This window comes from Vicia villosa, unplaced genomic scaffold (assembly GCF_029867415.1).
Source record: "Vicia villosa cultivar HV-30 ecotype Madison, WI unplaced genomic scaffold, Vvil1.0 ctg.001067F_1_1, whole genome shotgun sequence".
Lineage (NCBI taxonomy): Eukaryota > Viridiplantae > Streptophyta > Magnoliopsida > Fabales > Fabaceae > Vicia > Vicia villosa.
This window is the reverse complement of record NW_026705469.1, coordinates 211,630-227,016: the sequence shown is the minus strand read 5'-3', so window position 1 is coordinate 227,016 and position 15,387 is coordinate 211,630. Positions and strand designations below refer to the sequence as shown.

The following is a 15,387-nucleotide window of genomic DNA, read 5'->3' as shown; positions in this document are numbered from 1 at the left end:
AAAAATATGTTAATGAATGCCATGAATCCCAAATGTAAAATTTAATCAAAACTAAATATTTATTTAATCATTATGTGTCTATAATTAGAGAGACTCCAATATAAAAGACAAGTAAGAGAGTGATAGTTACCTATTAAGTTACAAACTAAATTAATAATTAAAATAGAGTCTCCAAAAGGAAAGTAGAAAATATTTCTGTCCAAAATAATACAGTACCAGAGTGAAGATTATCTAAGGCCCTTATCCTGCGCGCACCTTGCCTTATCCTGCGCAACAAGCAGCATGAATTTTGATCTTTCACTTAAAAGGTAAGTTGTACCTATGGGGCCCAATAATTTTGTCTTCCTTCTTTTGATAAACATCCTGTGAATTTTGAAATTATAGCTTAAATTGAAGTGAATCGGAATCCGAGAAATTATTGCTTACATTACAGTGAATTGGAATCAAATTTGGAATCCATTTCCCATATGAGGTTAGGGCTGAAAAATCGGTCGATATGGATCGACATCGAGCTCAAAACTTAAATCCGATGCAAATCGTAATTTTATTTTAAAAGTCTAATTTCAACCGATAAAATTTTGATTTTTGACGAATTCAATTAAATCGATTTATCAGATGAATCGGATGGATTTAAACGAGTTAATATTTATTAAATTAAATCTATAAAAATTATTTCTTATAAAACTCAATAACATTTATTATTTAATTTTATAAAAAAATTATCGAAAAAGTACACAATAAATTATATTTTTATTATTGATAAAATTATTAGTTGAGTTTGGTCAGGTTTGATTTTTAACATAATCAAAATAATCATTCGAGTCCGACCGAATCAACTCTATATTATCCAAATTATGCAACTGAATTAATTCGACATCCGATCAAATCCGAATTATCTTTACAAAAATTACAAAGAATTATCCGGGTTGAATCAATTGGTTGAAATTTGTCCATGCCTTATATGTTTACCTAATTTCTTTGCCAAACTTCACATTCCATCTATAAATATCCCCTTCCTTTCAATGCTTCACATTCCATCTTCAAAACCTCTTTCTACAATTATTATAAAAAGTCTTATGTGGTTCTTGTGGTTTTGTCCACATGGTTGTTCCTCAATGCAACCTAACTGTGTTCATCCACCTTGTGGTAAACTTCCCTACATCCAAACATCAATTCCCTTCTCTATAATTACCATCATCCATTACCTTCAATTTTTCATCCTCTCATGAAAGCTTTTACTTTTTTCCTTGTTCTTTTTCTTGTTACTTCAACCACCACCACTGCTGAAGACGTGCTTCTTACAAACTGTGGGAAGAATTGTCCCTGCCGCAACCCACCTTGTGTGGTGCTGCCACTCCTAACCTTCTGCCACACCACCTCCGCCTTTCCTGGCCATCGTTTCCACCACCACAGTCCCGGTTGAAAATGATAACAATTAGGAGTATTATGATTTTCAAGATGTAATAAGAACTGTCCCTGCCGCAACTCACCTTGCGGGGTGGGGGTGGTGCTGCCGCTGCCTCCCTGCCTCCCTACTGCCATATCCGCCGCTGCATTCCCTACCGTCACTACTTCCATCCTAGCGACCACGGACTCTTCTGAAAATAATATTATCATTTTCCATAATAATGTAATTAAATAATGTGTTATCTTATGTAATATTAAAGAAGTATTTTAATAAACCTTATTAATTCTTGGTGCCTTGTTTTTCTTTTTAATTTATTATTTATTATGCATGAAGTGAGATATAATAATAATAATAATAATAATAATAATAATAATAATAATAATAATAATAATAATAATAATAATAATAATAATAATAATAATAATAATAATAATAATAATAATAATAATAATAATAATAATAAAACTTTAATATGTGAATAATGAACAATGTAAAATATGGAATTTAAAAATGAAATGTTTGGACTACCTGAAGAATAAAAACTACACTCAGTTTTGACAACTAAGTGAGGAAAGTGAATGGTTTTGTGTCTTACATAGAATAACTTCACTAAAATTTGTTAGACGGAACTCATATTGCTAGATAATAATTTTATTAAATTTTTGTTAATATGGAACCAACCAATATTTTGGTTAACACTCAAAATATGTAATGTAGGAAGGAGTTGTAGGATATAATTTCACTAACTAAAAATATATAATAAAAATAAAAGCTGCTGAAAACATTTTCATATTTGGTGAATTACCAGATTGAAAGCTATTTGCTTGTTCGAGAATACTATCTTGTTGAATATACTTTGAAGGGAAAAAATTGTAACATTTGGGATTTGATGACTTTCAAATTCATTATTGGCAAGGAGTGTCCTTGAATGAATTCAATTCTTACCTTTTTTTTTTTTTAATCAAATGGAATATATTAATTCAAAAAAGCAAGGATAACAAGGCGAACTCACGGTTCCAGCCCACTAAGTCGACAAGGAGCAATCTGCTCTACATCAAAAGATTAGCTATATGGCTCCTAAGGTGTTTAAACATCCACCCTCTATAAGTTACTTTCTCTATAATACTATCTATAGTACTGATTTTATTGTTTTGTTAAAGCTTCATCTATGTAACCATGGTATCTCTAGCTAATGGTTATCATATAAGTAATTTTGGGTCTTTTCTTTGTTCATCAGCTTCTTGTAATTAAATTGTTATACTTTCATCTTTTGGCTGAAAATAAAAGGGCTCATAGGTTTACTAGTACAGTTTAATTACATCACAGACACACACCTTCACAATCCAACACATGTTGCCATCACTTGGAATATTGATTTTATCAATTCTCATACACCCTAAAGAAAATTCATATTATCGACCAGAAATAAATAAAGATTGATGTCTTTTAATTATCGCCTTTAAAATAATATATATTATATAAAAAAGATCAAACCATTCTAAAATACCAAATTTTGAAATGAATTGAAATGATGTTTGAAGAGAAATTTGAAATTATTTATTATATCGAAATGATGTTTAAAATTTATGGCATGTTTACTTAATTTTAAGATGGGAAATGCTATTTGTCGCGAACAATTATATCACAAAATCATCACGATAAGTGTATTGCTAATCCTCTCTCTCCACCTATTTATTATTAGCCATCCATGTACTTTATTTAAGTCAAAATCTAATGGTTAGAAACCATTCGTGATAGGTTCGTGATATTTTCTTTCGTTAGAAATAACACTGCTCTTTTAAGATATCTATTTGGACCCTCCTTCCAATTTAATCTGTTTTCTAGTGTGTGATAACAAACACAGTCCACTTCAGAAATTTTTTAATGTAATTGTGTTCATCTTGCCACCAGTGGTCAATTTAAAGAGATGCTTGTACTTGTTTTTCACCGTCAACTAATCACGATCATGAATTAGGATAAATCAGATTGTGATTTTAAAAAAGTTTATATGACATGGCAAAACGATTTGTTTTTATTGGATGACAGCGTAAAATTTTTTTACATAGTGCACTACCTTTAACCTCGTAATTTTAACTAACAATACTGGGTGCCTTTGATTTAAAAAACAATTTTATTAAATATTGGAAAAATTTATTAGTTAACATTAATACAAAATTGTTCCGTGATGAACATAAGCATGGATACACACATATTACTTGAAACATGGGGATCTGATGAATATAAGCATCAAAAGCCATAATTCTAAGATTATAAAAGCAATCTTCGAACATAGAGCCATACTAAATGATATTCAACAGGTGTGGGATACTATGCTACTTAGTAGTAAATTTAACATGAAAGTTGTATACAAGGCGATGTGTAATGATGCTTTACAAGTTATTTGGAAGAATATATTCCGTCATAATGCTGCTAGACTGAGGGCCCTGATGACTACATGGCTTGCTTGTCATGGTAGATTGGCTACGAGACAACGCCTCTTCAAGTTTGGTATGGTTGCTGATAACAGGTGTTGTCTATGTAATCGGGAAGAGGAATCTATTAATCATCTCCTTTTTGTGTGTCCTGAACCAATTTGTATTTGGGCCAAGATCCTTGTTTGGATTCAGGTTAGTCACATCCCGCAATCTTGGGACGTGGAATTGTTATGGTTGAGCAAGAATACTAATGGTAAAGGATGGAGATCATCCATCCTGAAGCTAGCTGCTGCAGAGACTGTCTATGGTGAATGGAAATTTCGTAACGACGTATGTTTTGGTAATACCGTAGATAAGAATAAAATTGTGGACAATATTATAGATATGATTGTTTATAGGGGCTGGTATAGCAAGAAACTTAGGATACATATAACTAAGCTGATGGCATTTTAAGTTTTTTTTTTATTCCCTTATTGTCTTATGTGATGGCTGGACCCGAGCGATCGCCTTGTAATCCTTTGCTTTTTGAATTAATTCAATCTTCGTTGATTAAAAAAAAATTGTTCCGTGATTAGTTTTCAAATCAAAGCAAAACAATTTTATACAACTAAAATTATGTTATCCGATCCTTTTTTTAGCCGATCAAACACATCCTTAACGTCAATGAGTCTTAACTCTTAATATATTGTATTTATTTTTGTTACGATTGATATATTAAGTTATGAACATTGATATTATCTAAGTTGCATAATATCATTCGATTTTGTTTTAGTATGTATTAGTGATAGTAGTGTTTTTATTTTTATTTTTTAATAAAATCAAAATTTATAGAAGAAAAAAAATGAAAAATAGCAAAAATAAATAAATAAATAAATAGGAATATAACCCTAAAAAAGAAAAATAGCCAAAATAGCCAAAATAAATAGGAATATAAATATAAAAAAATAAATAGCCAAAATAAATAAATAAATTTATAGGAATATAAACCTAGAGGTAAGCACGGATAACTTTCCACATTTATTAATTTAAATATTTTTAATTCAAATTTTTAAATAAAATATATATTATGGATATTTCTAAAAATTAAAATTATTTATCAAACACAAAGATAAAATAATTTTTTTGATAATAATGTGTCTTGAAATAATATTTCTATAGAATTATAATTTTAATTCTTGAAATATATAAACCCAAAGAAAAAAGTTTGTATAAATTTCCTAAGTAGGTGCGAAATTGTAAAAAACGACTTATTAGTATTGTACATAATTCAAAATGTCAAAATATATATTTTAAAATAAAATAATTGAAAATTTTCTTAAACAGATAAGAAATAAAAAACAATCTCATTATCAATTTATCAAATAATTTATGTAACGATGTCTACATCCATTCAATACTTTGAACAATCCGTAGGTTTGAACGAGATAATTTTTTTTGCAAGGTCATATCCAACCAAGTAGTTCCACTGTGCCATATTTCCAAAGATGCCTAATCCATAATTTTTTTGGGCGAAAAGCAAGACATTTAATCCCTCATATAAAGAATCAAATGCACCCTTATAATCCAACTTTATATCTGCGCCACTAAAATGAACAGTAAGTACAGGAAAATTTGATTGTTGGGATGTGGTATTATAACAAAGGTTATACGTACCAGTATCATCTTGAAATCGTTTTAATTTTACCACTTTTTTCACCACTGATTCCAATCTATGGGAAAAATGACGTGGAAGCATAGTTACAGGTGTACCAGTGTCAATGACGACACTATGCATAGCGGCATTTGTTCCTTTAGGTTTAAACCCTCTATATTTTATTCTTTTATTTCCCATACTAAATGCTTTTAAATTTAGGTAGTAATAGTCTTCTTGGTGGTTTCCTATTATTTCGACCATAGGAGTTGAAACAACGTCATCACCCGTAACAGTAGCTGCATCTCCAAAATTGAGTTTGCTTGTTATATTAGACTTGCTACTATACTCATCAATTAAAAAATATGAGAATTTTTCTTCAATTGAAGATCCTAATTGTTTTACAATTGACATATGACCCTTACCAAAGCCAATTACACCAGAGCTTGGACCTTTATACTCATAGGATAAAGTATTTGTGTGTCCACATCCTATCATAATTTTAGGAAACGAGACAATAGAGGCAGAGGTAGAACTCAATGTAAGAGTCTCGATACTAAGAGCTCCTTTTGTCTTTGTTCCATGACCATAGTCAACAGTATATTCACATGTATCTTTATCAGAAAAACAAGTAGTATCTTCCACAGATTTACATGTTCTAGAAGAACATGGAATATTTTTGTAACTTGAAGATTTTGAAGGATTAAATATAGGAGAGGTTTGGTTGTAACATATATTGTAAGGTTTGCATTGAAGCCACATTATGTTACTACCTGTATCAAAAATACTATAGACCTTAAATGGTGGGGTCCCAATTGAATAACTCATGAGATATTCGCCATTAGAATCACGAATTGAAGATGACTCATTTTTGTTTCCAGTGGGGGAAAATTTTCTATTCATATGATTGTCACGATTGATAGAACGATGTACAGCGTTGATAACCTGTTGGGATTTAGTTTGGGCGGAATTGTAGAACGGAGATTTATAGGAATCACGATGAATGAGTTCAACACTAAAACCATTATTTTTAGCGAGAGAATTAAATATTGAACAAAATATGCAAAAGAAAATAAGGATGTAAGATGGAAAATAGACCATGGATGCTCTCCTTCTCTCTTAAATGGCACAGTAAATGCACTAGCAAGTCCAGGAGCAAATTTGTGCATAGTTATTTTTCAATCCATCAAGAGCACAATAAAGCTAGTGTAATGAAATTGCAACAGCATGACCGCTATGACAACTTAGTTTTTGGGTTCGTCGCAATGAATAATACCGGTCGGTATTAGATTTTTTCTGTTATAATCTCTTATAACAATGCCGCAAAGTGGTCGATACGGCAGGATTTTGGCTCTCCACCATTTGTTAATACTAAGCCTAATACTTCAAATTAAATATTGGTGTCAATAAATTACAAGGTTTATCTCATTTTTCAAAAATAAAATTCAAATAATCTATTTTTAACTTGTATTTAAGGTAAATTCTCTGACCAATAAACAATCAAAGAATATTATTTATTTTTGAAATTAAGATTGATTATAACCCCTTATGTTTCTAAGAAGCCCAACATATATGTAGAGGGACAAAGCAATGTCGCATGCGGCAGTATATGTATTGTCAGGACCGGCCCAACCTATTTAGAGGTCTAAACTACAATAATATATGCAACTCAGATGTCATTATATATTTTTATAACAAAATAAAAAAATCTTAAGGCCTTTTTTAAGTCTAAACTTTTGAGGTCTAAAGCCCTAACTTGAGTAGTTTGGCCCTTGGGCCGGCCCTGTGTATTGTTACTTGAATTTTATATCTTACAATTTTTTGTTTTGTCTGCTTACTTGGTTTAAGGGATCCTTTAAATTTCAAATGAAGCATGGGGCCACCATAGGTGTTAATAGTAGAGGAAAGCATCTACGTACCAACATACTCTTGAATTAGTGACCACCATTGGTGTTAATCCAAGGAAAGCATCTACTAAAAATGTTGTAAAATACAATTAGCAATTCTAAAATATACTAACATCCATTTTCATACACTTGAAGTCATATTTTGTCCTTGAGAATCTTTTGATATAAGAAAGATGTGAAACTTGATTAACATCCATTAATACACCATGGTTTCAGAATTGCAAGGATTTTTACTACTAGCATGTACGTGAAGTTTAACTAAGAACCCTTTAGAGTGTGTTTGGATAAAGCATTTTAATGAGGTAATGTAATGTTTTGAGATAATTTAAAATGATTTGCACAAAATTTATTGTTTGGATACAAAAATAAAGAATTGTTAAAATGATGGAAATTTACGGAGTATTTTATCTAAAGTTAAATTTAATCATTTTGAAATGACACCAAAAAACAAAGAATTTGAAATTCCTCTCATACTTCATAGAATGTATTTATTACTTATTTCTTCAAATTTTGCAAATTGGTCCTCATATTTTTTAAAATTACAAATTTGACCCCAAAAAGTAGAAGAAAGCATGGCGGACAATGAACTCAGATTGGACCTGGAGATTTTGTCTACCTCCAACTCAGTCATGGCCTACCTCTAACACGGACACAACCTACCTCCAACTCGGCCACGGCAGTTACGCACATGCCAAAAGTTTCTAACGTTACGGAAGTTATAATTTCCTATTGATGAATTCGGTTACATACGTTATAACATTAATGGCACGTTACAACACTTATGAAACTGTTACGACGATTATAAGGCGGCTTAATGGTCATTAAGGCTGAGGAACACTATATAAAGGGGCTCCTATCCGAGGGATAAGCAAGACATTCTTCTTTGGGGAACTCACTCTACGATCACGCCACCCGAATCCCCCAATCCACTCAAAATTCGCCCCTGAGGCCTGCGTCGAGGAGAAAAATCCTACAAACTTCTGTGTGATCTCGCCGGAATCTTCTTCCGAGACGTAAACAAAAGTGTTTTATAGGAACAACAATATTTTTATATTATTCATTATTTAAAGATTAATTATTATTGTTCATGTATAAAAAATAAAGTAGAAATACAAACATAGAAGCACCAAAAAAAAAAACTGTCCATTTTATTCAAATACTTGGATCTTCTCCTTCATTTTTCTCTCCTTCCCTCTCCATCCTCTTTATCTCTCTCTTAATTTCACTCTCACTCATCATTAAAAAATAATATATAATCAAGAGAGAGAATGAAATTAAGAGAGAGATAGAGAGAATGGAGAGGAAAGGAGAGAAAAATGAAGGAGAGGATCCAAAGTGAAATACTTGATATAATGCATCACTGAAATATCATATTTATGAAGATGATAATACATTTAATACAGATAGACATAGAAGCAATAAGAATTGGTCTTTATTTTACACATTTTCATGAAGATGATAATACTAGTTATTATAATCTTCAGCAGTTGGGATCGTGGCTATGGCAGCAAAGGTGATGACGGTAGTGGCGGCAAAGACCATGGCGGTGGTGGCAAAAGGGAAAACATAGGGGTACCACCACCACATGGTGGATGAATGCAAGGACAATTCTTAAAGCAGTTTGGAAGAACTATCGTGTCAGCGTTGATGGTTTGGGAGAGGATGAAGCCTGAAATCGCTACAAGAAGGAGAAAAAAGTAACACTTTACATGATATTCATGATGATGAATTGATCAAGATTAAAGTTAAGAGGAGGATGAGTTGATGAAAAGATTTAAGTTGAGAAGAGGAAGAATTTATGAATATTAAACTTAATGGATTGAGGTATTTATCAAGAAAGGAATTGATGTTTGGCCGTAGGAAAGCTTATCACAACGTGGATGGACACAATTATGGTTGCATTGAGAAACAACCATGTTTGCAGTTGTTGTGGACAAAATATATTTAACTCTTATTTAAAAATTATATTATAAATGAATATTTTTAATATCTCATAATTTTTATAAAATAATTGTGAAAGTACAAAAAAAAAATTCACAATTCATAATTATATTAAATTTATTATTTTGTTTGTTTTCTATTATACTTATTAGCTCTCTTTCCTTTGTCATTTAAATTTCAAACGCACATGCGCGCCCGCACACACAAAATATGAAAATTAAGTATTAAATAGGATTTTTTATTTCATAGTCAAAATGATAATATTGATTATCATTTCAATAGCAGAGATGATGGTTGCGGTGACGTAAATTTACTAAAGTGTTTAGGTTTGGCAGCACAGCCTGGAGTATGCGCCAAACCAAATGGCGCATATGCTCATATTTTAAGTGAATGCGCCATTTGAAATGGCGCCTATGGTCAACTTAAATTAGGTTAGCCATTTGAAATGACGCCTATGTATAAATGCTTACACATATGAGCTGTTTGAAATGACTCCTATGTGTTAGGATTTTTTTTTTGAAAAAAATACTCCATTCCCGTTCATTTCGCACACAGTTTTCAGTTTCGTTTAGTGATTTTTCTCTCTGTCGCTAACCCTAATTACTAATATTTTGGTATTTAAAAAAGTAAAGTTCATTGCATAAAAATATGGCACCGAAACACCCACCGAAACATTTTCCTTTTATCAAGGCAGTGCAAGTGTCGGAATGGGTAACCAACTTTACGATAGTAGACTTTCGGGACGCTACAGTGGCCTTGACGATTTTCTTGACACCGAAATTATTGACGAAACACTTCCAGGCCCATCCATACAGAAACAATAGGAACCACAAAGGGGAAGGGGTGGGGCTCGCTGTACACGTCCTCATTGTGATATACGCGCTCCTAGATGCGGAACCGACGGGCGTTACGGTGATGACAGACACCAATCGTACCTTACTTTTCCCTTTATCAATTGTTGTTTCTGTTGTTTTCTTATGTATCCATTAGTTTAAATTAATGAAATCGTTTGTTTCTGACTTTTTTTCACTATTGTTCGGTACGTATTTCCCTAAAAAAATTAAAAATAAAATAAAATTGTACATAAGCGTCATCTGAGATGACAACCCTAATTAAGGGTACACATTGACGTCATTTCAGATGACGCATACACCTAAAATGCAAAGAAATAAAAGAGTTTCATAATATCAAGTAAAGAAGAAACAATGCATTTAAATTAAGAAACAATGCATTTAAATTAAGAAACAACTGCAAACATTTTTATTTCACTCAAACAACTTTTATTACATATATTTCTCCATTACATTTATTACATGGCGGCGGTAACATCAACAGCAGGAGTGGCGGTGGAAACATCCCTAATGGTGGTGGTGGCACCACACAGAGGACTTATGCATGAGCAGCCAACGACACAGCGGTGGTTGTTTTTTTCCGCGGCAACACCACTTTACTTTTAAGGAAATTGGCGCAACACTGGTGGCAATCGTTATCATAATATTATTACTTTTTTTTTTTTAATTAGTTCATTAAATGCTACACGTTGGATTAAACACTTCCTTGCTTTCTCTATTTGAATTTTGCAATTTTATTACTACTCTCTTTGAATTATTCTTTTTTTTTTTTAAGTTTAAAACAATTTAATAAAATATTCATTAAGAAAACTCATGTAATAATTAATACAAAATTTTCTTTGATGTGATTCAATATCAAACTCTATCAGATGTTAGAAGGGGGGACAAACTATTTTAGTCACAAATACAAATGTATATATAACGGAAAAAATAAAAAGAGGAAGTCACAGGAAAACGATTTTCTATATTTGATCTATAGCTTTGTCGGGGAAGGTTTTGTAAGGGGTACTCAACCCATCATGTCTCTCAACTTTAGTAATGATTTAATCTTATTATATTATTTATTGTATTACATACAAATTTATTTTTAAGTTTAAAACAATTTAATCAAATATCCATTAAGAGAATTGTGTGAGCGTGCATGTTTGTGTGTCGTGTATATAAATTTAATATTATTTTAATATGTGATAAATTCTATGATTTTACGCTTTAATTTTACGTTTCAATTTTACCTATGTCAAACAAGTCAAAGTAAATACTCGATTCTGACAACTTTGCTCAACACCAACATCAGCAGTAGTGGCGGCCATAGTGGTGGTGGTGGCCGCAACATCACCAGGAGTGGCGGTCGTAGTGGTGGGGGTCGCACCACACGGAGGGTTTCTGCAATTGCTACAACCGGAGGATTGAGAAAGAAACGATCGGGGTCTTAATCGTGAATATTAGACATCGACTTGATTCGACTCGAATCAAGGGAAGGATCGAAGTGTATTTCAATTTTACTGCATTGTTGTAGTTGGTGATTGGTACTTTCTTTCCTTGTTAAACATTTTGCAATTAAATAAAAACTTTCCTAATTTCAATTGAAATTAGGGGCAGACGTACTCCTGCGAGGACTATAGAGGAACTGCCTAAACAAATATCGTGTTCCTTATCGCTTTTACTTTATCGCATTTTCACTTGTTTTCGTTTATTTCCATTATTGAACAAAAACTAAGGTTAAGTAAAATATCGATCACCAAGTGTTCGATAAAATTACTCAATCAAATTTTTGTTCATATTTTAGTGAAAACGTTCATTGTGAGTAATATACCATATAGTGTGTAATTGAGATAATCGAGATATTCGTTAAAACGTAATTCATCACTTGTCATTCTCATCTGTTTGGTTTATAGCACATATCCGGTCCCCGATAACATAATCATCTTAGACGATTAAGTGATTCAGGGAAGTCACGTTTCAAATAGCTAAAATTTTCTTAGGTCGAAAAAGGTGGTCTATTCACCCCCCTCTAGACCAGTCCTATCGTCTAACACATGATATATGAACGATCAATGCATGCAATGCACATGCTTATGACAGCTGAGTTAGAATCTTTTGTGAGGTAAGGTTGGAACTCTGATTTCTCAACACAAGGATCTCTACCAACTTTGCCTTCAGAATATGTTTAGAACAAACTTCGGTCACATTTGTCAATTGTATCAACCTGATAATTCCTTTGGGAAGGACTGATGATCTTTGCTTTGGGATTTCTTGAAGTAGATTGTCTCAGATTGCTGATTCTTAAAATGACTACTTTAGTGTGCACTTGAAATGCTTGCCCCAGCACGAGTCTTGAAGAAATTTTCTCTGAGTATCGACAATGTCGAAGTAATAAATTAAGATCGTATCCACATGGACTGCTATTTAACCAAACAATACTTGTGCAAGTAGAAAGTAACAATGGGTTTTTTTCCGAGTTTTAATTAAGAAAATTAAAACATCTTCTCAAAATAATGAGAAAGCGATTAGGTTTTGTAGCGAATCCCTTATATGTCCCCTGTTGATGTGTAATGTATCACATGAAAGGAAAATTTTGTTATATTTCCACGGCAAACTAACAAAGCCATTATACCCAATCTCTTTGTGTATAGCTCACTAGTTCATACAAGATGTCTTTTATCCTTATTCAACCAGCGCTAGTGAAATTATGCAATATTACGGTGTATTAATTCAAGTGCCACTACTAGAGTTCTCCTATCCTTATTCAACCGGCGTAAATACAATAATTGCTCTAGTTCAAACGCATTGGCTAAGGGTCATTATTACCTATACGTCCATAATCATATTAACATAGAATCCCAAATAATACGCATTAAGGAAAAGAGACAATAATAATAATAAGGATAAAGCTAAAAAACTTAAAGATAGAAAATTTATATTGAAAAACATAACAGATTAATTATCAATTTTTAATTAAAACAATGCACAATTTTTAAAAAATATTTTCACATTTAGCTCTTAACATGTGTCATCAGACACATGTTAGCATTGTCCTAATAATAATAATAATAATAATAATAATAATAATAATAATAATAATAATAATAATAATAATAATAATAATAATAATAATAATAATAATAATAATAATAATAATAATAATAATAATTTTTCCACATTATTCATTGTCAAGATTTGTTCTCTTAGGATTTTTTATATTAATTTAGAAGAAGAAATAAGAAGGTTTATGATGTGAATAATGAAATTTTTTTAAATAAATGAATTTATAGACGAGTTCAATGGAAGAGAATGAGATTATGATGATGTATAATAATGACATCATTTTTTATTATTTTTTATTATATTCTAATAAGTATGGATAAAGATTCCTCCGAATACATTTGGGCCAGGGACCTTATTTTTGTTGAGACGAAAAACTGCATTGGATATCTCCTCATTGGAAGGAAGAATGGTAAGAAAGTTTTTCATGTTAGTGCCAACCAGAGTTTGGATGACCTCATTTACCATTGTTAGCGGTACGTTTATTGGTTCGGGAATATCCGAACTAAACTAGAATTCAAACTAAATTATAGTGTTTGGTTCGAGCATATTTTTAGTTCGGACAAAAATCAAACCAAACCAACAAAACTCGATGTTAATTGGTTCGGATATCAGATTTCTAAAATTTTCTACTCGAACTAGCCATAACAAATTTGTATAATTTATATTATGATTATCATGGAGATTAGTATAAAGTATTCAACTTCAAGAAGAACAGTTTTAAATTTCATTTGTGACATTCACAATTTATGTGGAGAAACGAAAAAATTTCATTAATTGATGTAATTAGATTTTTCACCGTAGCTCATCAATTTTACATAAGACACTAAGAACCGTAGAATTTTAAAATCAAATTAAATGATACACATCAAAGATAAATGGCATATATGTGAGGATTTTATTCCTTACATCATAACAAACATACTAGAATCGAGAATTATCAAAACTGATGCTTGAATGATGAGACTCAAAAATTCAAGTGGCACAACACATACATTTAACCAGAACTCATAAATGAGATTAATGTAGACGGGGGCATAAATAATGTCAAAGCAACCATTCAATTTTTATTTTAAAATACTTTTCCTTATATCAAAACATGTGTCTTTCAAATCATCCAAATAAACAAACTTTTCATTGATAAGAATAAAAGATTTTCATCCATTTTTTAAGAAAAGAAAAGACTTTGAACTAGGTTTGAAGACACAAAGATTTAGAAATGAGACGTTGAAAATAGGTATTGATCTTTACGAGCAGAGCAGTTGGCCAACAACTGCGGGGCTTGAACTTCGGGACGCTTGAGAGGAAAACGGGGGGTTGTACCTACAAAGCACACCGATGCCAAAGTAAGTGTTTGGACAACAAGGTACAACAGAAAAGTGAGGGATTTTGGGTTGAAATGAGATTACCTTGCCCTCTGAGGCTAGAGGGCTATTTATGGGATTATTTTGTAACGGCCGACTCCTTCTTTTAAGGGCCTGTGCACGATTTGCGGCCAGGAAACGCGGAAAGCTAGCCGTTGCCAAGCATGCGACTTCAGTGTGCTCGGTCCTAGCTTTCCGTTTGCCCGGAACATGTCAGGGAAGTTTGTCGCATCTTTGGGCCAGAACGTGTTGGGCCAAAGAGTTGATTGAGCCAATTTGGGTGATTGGGCCAGTCCCGAACATGTATATTGTTTAAATAACTCAAAAGTCTCCTTGAAATCCAAAATATATGTTACTTTTGAATATGGATGATGATTGCTATTCAAGTAATATGATTCCAATGCGTGCCACGTTTTAGAAATAAATCCACATGTTACATCGAATTTTCTTAAAATCAAGGGAAAAATAATTCAAGAACTTTTCTTTTTATTTTATTTTTTATTTGTAAATTAAATGATCTATCTCGTTGGTTTTCTTAATAACCGAGGGATAAAATAACCATATTTTACTATAAAAGCATTCCTTAAACAGAGTTTACCCTGATCCTAACTTGTACGCATTATTATTTGGGATAGATGACAAGATAATAAAATCTTGGAACTTAAACAGAGTTTACCCTGATCCTAACTTGTACGCATTATTATTTGGGATATATGGCAAGATAATAAAATCTTGGAACTTAAACAACTTGATAAAGTTCTGTATAATGAATAGAAGTGTAGACAAATATTTTTCAATGGTTGGGACAA

The 15,387-nt window shown here is 31.9% G+C and overlaps 1 protein-coding gene across 1 annotated transcript; it reads right to left on the bottom strand.

The window, feature by feature from the left end:
• Positions 1 to 5,233: 5,233 nt before the first annotated feature.
• Positions 5,234 to 6,574, bottom strand: LOC131633060 (aspartic proteinase CDR1-like). Its single transcript, XM_058903770.1, has one exon. The coding sequence runs from the start codon at positions 6,572 to 6,574 to the stop codon at positions 5,234 to 5,236; it is 1,341 nt and encodes a 446-aa protein (XP_058759753.1).
• Between the last annotated feature and the right edge of the window lie 8,813 nt (positions 6,575 to 15,387).